We start from the raw sequence: 11,348 nt of genomic DNA, 5'->3' as shown, positions 1-11,348 counted from the left end.
TTTTTTTTTTTTTTTTTTTTTTTTTTTTGCTTTTGAAAACGTTTGCACGGGGCTGGGAGGCAGGGAAAGTTGGGGGAACAAGGGAGATACAGATTCAACCAGGCTTGAATATTTGTCAATAAGGAAAGAGTATTGTTCTTTCCCATAATCCTGGAAAACCCCAAGTGCGTGCTTAGATGGGTACTAAAGCGACCGCAGTGTGGCCATTTCCCCGACTGCTTTGTACATAGTTTATACGGGCGGTCTCAGGTGTGGGGCTCCAAGCACCTGCTTGCTCAGCTCCGACAGTTCAGAAACCAGCGTATTTGAGGCCGGTGGCTCGGGTTTCACGTAACTCGGCTCAAATGTCACTAACACTATGTGCAGTGCCGGTCATCGAGCTGTGCTTTGGGACTCGGATACTTAACTTCGGACTTTCTTCTTTCTCCCCTCCTATCCCCCCGTCCCCACTAGTTTTCCTTTCTCTTCCTCCCTGGGCGTGCCCAACTCTTTGCTCCTACTCTCTGCTTGGCGTTCTCGTTTCCTTCTCCTTTCTTTCTACTGGGCTTCCCGTCTTTCATCCATCCTCTGAGGGCCACAGAGCTCGAGGCTGTGCCTCGGAGGAGGCGCGAGTCCCGCGGGACAGGCGCGAGGTGCCGAGCGGCGAGGGCGCGCGCGGCCGCGTGGCCGGGCGGCCGGCTAGGGAGCGGCGCGCGCGCGCGCGCCCTGTGAGCCCCTGGCGCGCCCCCGGCGGCCGGGGCCGCAGCGTGCTCGCCCCCGCTGCCAGCTCGCCTCACTTATGGGTCGGAAGCGCTGCGTGGGGGAGACTGTTCCAAGATGGCGGCGGGTTGCTGCGGGGTGAAGAAGCAGAAACTGTCCAGTTCGCCCCCCTCTGGCTCGGGTGGCGGTGGTGGCGCCTCCTCCTCCTCCCACTGCAGCGGAGAGAGCCAGTGCCGAGCTGGGGAGCTGGGACTAGGAGGCGCCGGCACGCGGCTCAACGGGCTGGGAGGTCTAGCCGGAGGAGGTAGCGGCAGCGGCTGTACCCTCTCTCCCCCCCAGGGCTGCGGCGGCGGCGGCGGGGGGATTTCCCTGTCGCCTCCTCCGAGCTGCGGAGTGGGGACCCTACTTTCTACCCCGGCCGCCGCCACCTCTTCCTCGCCCTCCTTGTCGCCCGCCGCCTCGTCCTCATCGCCCGGCTCCCGGAAGATGGTGGTGTCAGCGGAGATGTGCTGCTTTTGCTTCGATGTGCTCTACTGTCACCTGTACGGATACCAGCAGCCCCGGACCCCTCGGTTCACCAACGAGCCCTAGTGAGTACCGTGCCCTCCGCCGCTCTCTCTCTTGCGCTCGGGATGGGGCTCAGAGTTGAAGCAAAGTATGAGTCCGCCTCCCCGCCGGCGGCTGCCCCTGCCCCTCTCTCTGCCCCGGTCCCCGGAGCCACTCGACCTAAGTAAGGGCACCCCGCGCTTTCTGCCCTCCGAGGCAGGCACCCCACACTTGGAGCAGGGTGTTGCTACAGGAGATGGCTCACTGGCTCCCAAAGGTGTTCGCTTTCTCTTTGCGATAACTTCGAGGAGTTTGGACCCTTCCCTTCTCTCCTTTGCCACCCCGCGTCCCCACCGCCCTGGTTTTGGAGATCTGGATTACTCAAGGTATTGACCTCTCCTCACTTTGGTTTCCATTTACCCCAAGTGAAAGCCCTGCCAGTATTCCCGCCCAGCGTACCTTCCACAGGGAGAGTTACTATCCCAACTGCAGGGTGAAAAATAGCAACTATCCAACTTCTGTTCGGCTAGTGATGGAACTTAGCTCCAGAGCTTATGGGGTTACCCGTCTTTTCCTTCAGGTTTCCTTGTGTCCCGGGGGAGGGAGGAGTTTTTTTTTTTTAAACACATTTTCCCTTACTACCTATTCTTATCCGAACGTACCCATTAAAATGTGTCTCTAGTGAAGCGCACCGCCAGCTCTCTCACATTGGAAGAGTGAGACCCCCCCCCCTGCCTTTTTTTTTTAAATTCCACCGTCTGGGTAATAGCTCATTCAAAGAGAGCTGTCCCCATAGAACCAGTGTCAGTTTGTATATGAAGCGTGCATTTGCTTTTGTGTCTATTTCACTTGTAAGAAATCTACGTTAGGCTCGACGGTTTGAGAAATAGTTAATCCAACAGTAAGTGTGTAGGAATTTTTATGTTTTCTTTTGGCTTGTACTTTTATTTTACCCTTCAAGTGTGTGGTTGAAATTGTTTAAAATAGCACTGTTACAGCTAAAAGCAGGTTAATTCTAATCCCCGTCCATTTGGATGTGTGGGAGATGGGGCATATGGTTTTTTTTTTTAATGTGTAAACTGAGTGTAAACTGACTTTTTGAGTTAAATGCTAGACAGAATGTAAAGCCCAAGGAAGGGCAGAATGACAAAGAGGGCGATTGTTTTTATTATGAGTACTTTGCATCACAACAACAGAAATAATAGAGAAAAATTTCAGTGAAACTTATGAAGAAACCACCAGCACTTTTCCTTGCTAAGACAAGTGCCCCTTTTCCCCATATCATAAATACCTGAATCGATGTTCTTTTTAAACTGCTTCTTTTCATTTTGTGAGATTAGGGTATTAGACTACTACTGGATAAGTATAAACACTTCTGCCTAGACTAAAAATATTAAATTAATATGTAAAGTGGAAATTGCAATAAAGTGTCCTGGAAATTGTAAATTTGTATTGTTTGTTTTCTTTGGCTTTGATACTTTAAATGTACTTAATTTTGTATTTTTGCCACTCCTGTGGTCTGTGCATTTTCGTTCAGACTTGGTTCATCTTTGGGCATTTAGTCATAAAAACGCATGAAAGAGCATCTAGACTAACACTTTTCTAAATATCTTTATAAATTTCATAGTTTTAATTCTAGGAGCTTAAATCCTAAAACCACACCTTTACTTAGCCAGTTTGTTTTTTGGTAAGAAGTCAGATTCATTTAAAAGAGACTGCCATGTAAAAAAAAAAGTCTATGAAATATTTATTAGTTTGAGTCACTTATTTGTGACTTTCCTGCCTTCTCTTGGGTGTCTATGATGTATTAAAGCCAGTCGTGGAATGATACATAGGTTGGCTCTGCAAAGTCATGGGACGCAAAAATTCACTCCTGTTCAGTTACATGAGTTTGGCAAAGGCTGTTTTACTATTCACGCTCCATTGCTCCAAAGCATATGAGAACACACTTTCAGGAGGTGCTATTTTCACACATTTTAAAGTGAGCTTGGGTTAACTGAAAGACTATAACAAGAAGTTTAAAAGGAAAGAGAGCTTGACCAGTTCATACAGAGAATGCTTTTGAAAATGTCATCTTAACAGTGGCTACTTTGGACATGTGTTTAGGTATTGCTTATCTTTCAATACCCCATCCACTGGATTTCTTTTTCATGGAACTAAAGAGACCAAATAAGACACACTTTGACCACTGGGGATATGTTGAAACAATGTTGGAAGAATAATAACCATTATCATTCAGCAGGCCTTGAATGTGTCATGTCTTCAACAAAACAGCTTAGAAGAGACCCTGAACATGACCAAGGGGAGAACGAAAGTTTTCTTAAGCGGAAAGAGGACTACATCTTATCTTCCTTTATCTTAAAGTCATATTTGAGGTGTACTGTGGAAAATTCAAGAAAATGTCTTAAAGGTAGTGTTTGATTATGGAGTCAAATAATTGTAATCACTTGCCAGTGCCTTAGTAACCACCACATATTTTCTGGTTTACATATCACATATTTAATAGCATCGTGTACTTATTAGTGCCTTCGTGCTGGGGGCATAAGCTGTAAATAGACCTATTTCTCCCTCTACCCCGAGTTATTAGTATCCCGTCATGAGCAGCAGTGTTCCAGGTCTTGTCTCTGCTCCCCCTACCCCAGAAGTCATGCTTTCAACAAATCAGATTCTCCTGTGTAAAAACACACTGCTTTCATCCCTTCCCAGAACCTTCTCTGTCAACACGTCTGTAAGTAGTGAAATCTGCCTTGTATAGGTTCAGAAGTTCTCCATTGAGCAGTTACCCTCCCATTCTGAAGGGTTATTAGAAATCTCCTCCATCCCTTTCAGGTTTGGGGAAGGGATACCAACATGTGAACAGGCTGTAGGGATACAAACTCTTCACTGTTGGCTGCCGTTTGTTGGAGCACCTACCTCACTGCACACGAGATAGCAGTAGCTACAGCTTGGGAGGACAGTGGCAACTTGTTCAACGGAGGACACGTGACATTCGTGTTAAAAGTGAGGACTGCATTACCAAATCCTCCGTCTCAGTTCTCCAGGCACATTTGCTCACAGAAATCAGGTTTGAGACGTGATTTTACAAATGACTCAAGGTGCATTTTACTCTTCAAAACCCGAGCTCTTGGATTCATATGTGGGAACCCAGAGAGCCACATTATAGGAAATCATTTGCTACTCTAAAGGGACCCACTGCGCCAGGTGTGGAGCCAGTCAGACTCCAGAGCAGTGGTTCCCCACTCAGGCCGCACATTCAAACCACTGGGGAATTATTTAAAAATGTGGAGACCTGGGTTACAAGCCCAGAGATTCCGATTTAATTGGTCTTGGATGGGGCCTGGACCTCAGGATTATAAAAAGCTCCTCAGGTGATTCCGAACGTGCAGCTAAGGCACAGAACCACTGGTCGTACCGTATTCACCTAGTCCCCTCTCCTGAGATTCAGATTAATTTGGCCTGGGGTGGTGCCTGGGAACCCATATTTTATAAGCACCCTGGGTAATTCTGGTGAACAACTAGTTTACCAGAAACTCATGCAGTGTGGTCTGCAATAGACCCGACCTAGGAGCTGCTCTGAAATGGAGGCTCTCAGGTCGCCCCTCAGCCCGGCTGAATTGGAATCTGCATTTTCACAGGCTCCCCAGGTGATTCTTCCGCACGTTAAAGTTTGAAGAGGAGTGGTTCTCCAACTTTAGAGTACATCATAATCTCCTGTAGTGCTTGTTAAAACACAAATTGCTGGGCCCCATTCCCAGAGTTTCTGATTCAGTCGGTCTGGGGTGGGGCTGTGAATTTGCATTTCTAACAAGCTCCCTGGCATTGCTGCCTCAGTTCCCAGGACCACACGTTGAGACCCCCTGGGTTAGACAGAGAAGCTAGGACCTCAGTAAAGTCGTGCAGCAACTGTAAGGGAATGGCAATTTCCCCTGCCAGTTTCCAGTAGGGAACTTCCTGTTTCCGTGTCACCAGCCTTTGTCATGTTCTTTCTAACTTAGCACTGGGGAAATAGAATGCTGCCAAGATCCTAGTAAGAGTCCCAGGTTCTTGGGATGGTTGCATTCTGAGGTGGGGGGAGGGGTGACTCTTGGAAACCGATGGTATGATTTTAGGACTTTTTTTTTCGTCCAGAAATGTTAAATGCGAGGGGCACCTTGTAGGAGTTAAAAACAGCATAAATATGATCTCTTAAAGTGAGTTGTATTGATTTTGATAAGTAAAGCCCCCTTTCTGTTGCCATAAAAAATGCTTTGATGATTAGCTCACTAAATTACTCGTTGTGATATGATTTTAAAGCTTTTCCTTACACTTATGCTTGCTGGATTGGATTTTAAGAATTTCCCTCATTAACAAAAATATAAAAGGTTCCTGCCAAGGCACTGGGATTGTTCAGTCTTATATCTTTAATGCTGTGTTGCATGTCACGTCCCATGAACTATTTGTTTTAATCTTCTTACCACCTTTGAAGTTAATGCACTACTACATTTTGTACAGACCATGGCACATAAAAGATACTTTACTATTAACATCAATAATATGGTTTTTCATCACAGTGAATATAATAAAAAAAAAATCCACTCCTGGATATGCAGTTCTTGAGAGACTCTGAGCAGGTGTTTGAACGGTTAACTCTTTCTTGTCTTGTCACAGTAGTCAAATTACTGTTTTCCGGCATGCTTGGGAGGAATTGGGTTGTTTGAGAAAGGTGAAGCAGGCATTTTGCCTCACCAGAAGAGTAACACTCCTATGACATGTTCGTTAAAAAGGTGATTTGATAATGTAGCTCAGGTCAAAGTGATATTAATACAGTATTTTAAACACAAGCTATTATATTTCTATTATGTCTTTTTTTTTTTTTAATGAAGACTGAGCAGAATAGCCAGAAGGTTTATCTGTCTATTGCAGATGATGCTACTAGGCCAGCATAGTGGTCATAATGTATAGTTTTTCTTCAAAAAAAACCACCACCACCACAACAACAACACAATGATATGTTTGTCTGGAAAATTGTTGAGCATTTTTGAAGGTATTACACAGGTTGTTTTTCAACAATGTTGATTTCCATTGGAAGGCAGCCTGGTGTCCTGTCTTACTAAGAGAGAAGAAAGAAGGCATGCCCCCAGTTGTCATTTATGCTGTAAAAACAGCCAGTGACTGAAATGGAAAGATGTAGAAATATAAATTACAAAATTATTTTTATATCCATGCGTATAGGTGTATGTAGGACAAGGTATATTTAGTTAAAAAGAAAAACTCGATGCTTATTTTACCTTCTCCCCCATATGGCCAAAGGGAGTGATAATCTAGCTCATAATTTTGCTTGCTTATGAATTGTGTTTGTGCTGCATTCAGGTCCCAGCTAGTGGGTGGCAATGAAGAAGGAGTCTTTGCTGGGATCTCAGTCCAATGGGAAGAAAGACCACTACTGAGAAAGTGAAAAATGCTCTGTTAGCCCATATGCATGAGTAGATCCCCCCTCCATGTGCTTCTCAGAGAAATAGTAGCATTCACATTGTTGTCTTTAGAAAACCATACACTTTTTGAAATGTATTTGTGTTAAAATGCTCTGATGTATTACCCCAAAGGATTATGATTTTGAAGTCAGTTGTGCTTCCCATTTAGAGACCATCATACTTTTTGAGAATGTATATGTGTGAAACACTAAAACTTGTGCAATGAGATTAGTCAAAGTTCCCTATTTCAATAGGCGTTATTCTGGTCTCTCAATGTCACACATGCTTGCCTGTTTTAAAGCAGCACAATGACCACGGCTTTTACATTTAAATTTTCTTCAATAGTCTCCCCCCCTTCCGTGAACTTGTGTAATAATGTCTCTTTTGGGTACTGTTCTGAATCAATTAAGCTAAGTAAGTGAGGACCAGCGGTAAAAGCCAGGGGCCTGCCAAGAATGGACCTTCAGTGTGTAGCTGTCTTTCCACAATCAGTAATTGGGCAGTTGCTCACAGGACACTGGAGACAGTGTGGGAAGCCAGTGGTTGTGTAGGTGGGAAGAGTAGATTCCCCAACAGTAAACTTATTTAGAGTTTGAGCTTCTGTAGTCACAGTGCTGCTAAGAGCAGAAATGAGCCACAAGCTTATGTAGTAGAAATAAAAGAGCCCGAAGGAAGAAGTATGGTGTAATAGTGCAGTTGGTTGGGTGGAGCATATTTTATGTTTGGTCCAACGATAAGTGGCATCTTTTCTATCCAGTGTGGGTGTATTTTCTGCAGCTTTTAAAGTATCATACTTTCAAACTTGCTCACCCTTAAAAATGTTAGTTTTGAGGAGCTAGGTGGAAATTATATGTCACTGGGGGAAAAAAAAAACCCTGTTATTTCTTTTAGCATATACAGTATTGCTGAGTTCCCAGGTTGGAAACCAGAGAAGTTGCTCTGTCCTCACAGAGCTTCCAGTCTCGTTCAAGGTATGACACAAACATTAGAGTCGCTTAAAATGCTGACAGTGCACTATATACGTGATTGTAGGTGAAGTTGAAAAATGGGAAACATTGTATGTCAGCACAGTGATGCCACAGAAAAAAGGAGTGGTCAGGAAAAAAGGCTTTTGGGAAGAGGATGACTTTTGAGCCAAGTTTTGAAATGGCAAAGGTACAGAAATTATTGGTGGAGAGTCTGGTATGACCAGTAGATCTCGAAGTCTTCCTGGTGGTTCTCAAACTCATTGCTCACCACCACACCCCTTGCCACAACACTTGGGGATTCTCAGCAGCTATCTTCAGCCAGCAACTTGGACCCCCAGCGTTCTCCATACCACTCCCCTTGCTCTGGTCTCAAAGATCAGAAAACTTCAAGGAAATTACAAGCAGCCTTTTGTCTTGGGAATCCTCTGGCAAGACTGGTTAAGAGATACTGGACCTGATTATGGTCTCTCACGTGAGGTGGAGAACAGCACTGGCAGAAGAGTCCTCCAGGTCCTAAGATGACTTGGAAGGAGATGAGTCTCACGGTAGAAGAGACCAGCTATGGTTGAGGTTCCGAGGGCACTAGGAAATCTGGCATTGGAAAAGTAGGGGAGCCACTCCAGGGGCAGAGTTCATGAATATGGGAATGTTGCAAAATCAAGAAATGGAAGAAGTTATCAGCAGATGCAGGGACTCACACTCCAGGGCCAGGTTTTGTGTAGGAGTGGAAAGCTTGCAGCTCACCTGTTTCTTGGCTGCCATCCTTGCCTCCTCTTTTCTTGGCTCTGTGCCTAGCTATTCTTGTGCTCAGGAAAAGTTTGTTCAACAGCTCAGTTGGAATGGCTATGAAATTTGATCACAAGTGTAAGAACCTCCCCTTCCCCCTCTTCATCTATGCCCGACTGTATCTAAATTGAGAGAAAGGAGAAGATACGTTCATGTATAGAATTCGGATCAAGTATAAAGTTAGCTGAGATATTGGGCGAGGACCTGAAATTAGGGGACTGCATGTACGTAAAGAGACATTGCAGAAAACAAAACAAAAACAAAACAAATCAAACAAACAAAGACCACCAAATTCCCATTGCTGGGGGAAGTGAAGTGGGGAGAGTCTTTGAACCTAGTTCAGAGTTTACAAGCCTGAGGAACCAGAAGGATGGTGGTACCACTAAAAAGCATGGAGGTGTAGGAATGGGAAGAAACAAATAGTTGGTCAGATGAACTCAGTTTTCTTATTATATGTTTTTCAAGTGTTTGCAGTTATCCAACATCATTTCTTTTTTAATTAACAGGACTACAGAATAGTGACAGAGCTCTTGTGACAATTTGGTCAGTCTCTTGGCTCTCTACAGCCACCCCTGTCCCAGTTGTGACTTTGAATGCTTAGATGGGTAGAGATCAGTGATAGTTTTCAGCTTCGTATTGCTAGGAAAAATACCTGATAGTATGTTGGGTTTCCCTGATATAGTTTTATGTATTACATATATTATATCTCATCAATTTGTAAAGTGATCAGTGATTCTTAGATTTCCTTAGTGTATATTTTAGCATGGTGTTTAGTAAAATACAGGCTTATAGACAAACATCTCCAGAATTTGTAGTTTCAGGGCACCTGGGTAGCTCAGTTGGTTAAGCGACTGCCTTCAGATCAGGTTATGGTCCTGGAGTCCTAGGATTGAGTCCCGCACTGGGCTTCCCGCTCTGGGCTTCCGGCTCTGGGCTCCCTGCTGAGCAGGGAGCCTGCTTCTCCTTCTGACCCTCCCCCTCTCATGCTCGCTCTCTTTCTCTTATAAATAAAAAAAAAGAATTTGTAGTTTCCGATTGTGGATTAAAGGCAATTTCTGAAGGACTGGAAGTACTGCCTGGTATTTGATTCTAGGTCCTGTGTCCTCACGCTTTGCTGACAAGGAAGGGTAGATGCTCTCAATGGACAGGATCAGCTGTATTGCCTTATGACCATTGCGATCTTCAGTGGATGGGCAGATATGAAAAGTTCTACTTGAGTCCAGGCTGACTAATGCTAGTTTTTGTTTTTTTTAAATTAAGGTCTGTGATGGTCTTGATGATTCTTGCCTTTCCCCTATCTGTTTCATTTTACAGATAATCCACACTGAGACCCAAAGCCACATGCAATGCTGGGAGAGCACAGTTGACTGTATTATGCAATATCCTGCCAGAAGATGCTGACCAGCTCTCTAGTAATGGAAAGTAGTGAGACTGACCTAACAGCCTATGTAGCTTGCCTTGCCATTCCATATGTTTTCTGTAAGCACATGACACACAATTCTAGTAACTTATATTCTAGTGAGATTTTGGATTGCTTCAAGGAGTTACCACCAAATTCTCTGCTTTGCTTCAGGCATTAGTGGGTCTTTGAGTCATTCTCCTAGAACGGAATCTATGAAAAAATTGGTTTTTGTGCTGTCTGCTTCCAGGTCCCTCAGCACTGTGACAGCCTCAAAGAGATGCTTGTGTGCTAGTCACACTGTTGTGCTGCTTCTCCGTGACATTGTTTTTGCTTATGCAGCCTAGCAACTGTACAGGCCTCGGTGCTTTGGGGTACAAATAAGTTATATAGCTGGGGAAACTTGGGCCTCAGTACATACCTCATGATAGTAACGGAAATACCTTTTGTATCCCGATTTTGAACAACAGTAGGGTAAGTGTGTAGATGAGGGGTGCCTTTTTTACATCCTTCTCAAATGATTACATGGTAAGTGGAAGTTGGTGTCGGTAATTTATTCACTGAAGGAGAACCTCTTGAAGTCTTCTGGCCTTTTTCCATGTTAGGGTATTGCCCTCAGTGCATTTTATGAAGTTTCCCATGGTTGACGCAAACAAACAGCTCTGCACGCTTCTTTGGCACCAACCAAAAACTTGCCACCAGCCTGGCCAGGTGATTCCGTGGAATAGCTCTCTGATGTCAGGACGAGGTGCCCGGTAGTCGGTGGTTAAAATGAGTCCATCTACCCCACACTCTTGTCAATTCAGAAAACCCTCACAAGAACAAATGGGAATGATACTGATTCTATTTCTCTGACACTAATGATGTGCTGTGTGGTTTGTGACATGTTTTACTCCACAAACTCCTCTAATCATCGCCCTGTTTGGCAACTTGTTTTGCAGAAAGCCACTCTTTCACACTGTGAAAGCATTAGCTCAGTGGAGAAAGAGAGTCACGTAGGGCCAGAGGCAGGAATAGAGGGCGCGTGGGAGCCAGGGAGGGAGAAAAATGGAATCGCAGTCAAGTGAGATGAAGCCTGGATTCAGTGCAGAAAAAATGAGACTCAAGTGCCTGGTCTGGGGTAGGGCTGCTCTAACAGGCATATTTCACGTTATGCAATCCTGGGTGTCCCTCCTTTACAAGTGGCCATGGCACTCTTATAAAAAAAAAATATTCCTATCAGAAACAGATGCACAGAATAAAGTTTAGCTATACAAGAAGACTTGCCTATGCATTCCCTGAGTACTTCCAAGAGACCACGTTGAAATGAGAATGAGGCCTCTGGGCAGGTTTGGGGGCCATAGAACAAGTAGCTCAAGTATGTCCCCAAACAGATAAATGTAGCCACTCTCTGACCATGATCCTTTCTTTGTTTCTTTACTTGTCTGTGAACATAGTTATAAATTCTCAGATACTCAGATGTGTCTTACTTTCAGGTCTGTGTATTGAGGTAGTAATAGA

General features: G+C 44.6%; 1 protein-coding gene across 4 annotated transcripts in view; it reads left to right on the top strand.

Annotated features, from left to right (window-relative positions):
• Positions 1 to 771: 771 nt before the first annotated feature.
• AMMECR1 (AMMECR nuclear protein 1) overlaps positions 772 to 11,348 on the top strand; it is a 113,442-nt gene continuing 102,865 nt past the window's right edge. For all 4 annotated transcript variants that reach the window (XR_004380230.1, XM_032837045.1, XM_032837044.1 and 1 more), the window contains exon 1: positions 772 to 1,289. Coding sequence is in view for 3 of the 4 variants with exons in the window: in XM_032837045.1 (XP_032692936.1) it covers positions 817 to 1,289 (473 nt within the window). In the remaining variant the exon portion in view is untranslated. The remainder of the gene's footprint in view (positions 1,290 to 11,348) is intronic.

Source organism: Lontra canadensis, unplaced genomic scaffold (assembly GCF_010015895.1).
Source record: "Lontra canadensis isolate GAN:19392208 unplaced genomic scaffold, GSC_riverotter_1.0 scaffold96, whole genome shotgun sequence".
In the NCBI taxonomy this organism is placed as follows: Eukaryota; Metazoa; Chordata; class Mammalia; order Carnivora; family Mustelidae; genus Lontra; species Lontra canadensis.
The sequence above is the reverse complement of the archived record's forward strand: the minus strand, read 5'-3'. Positions and strand labels throughout refer to the sequence as shown.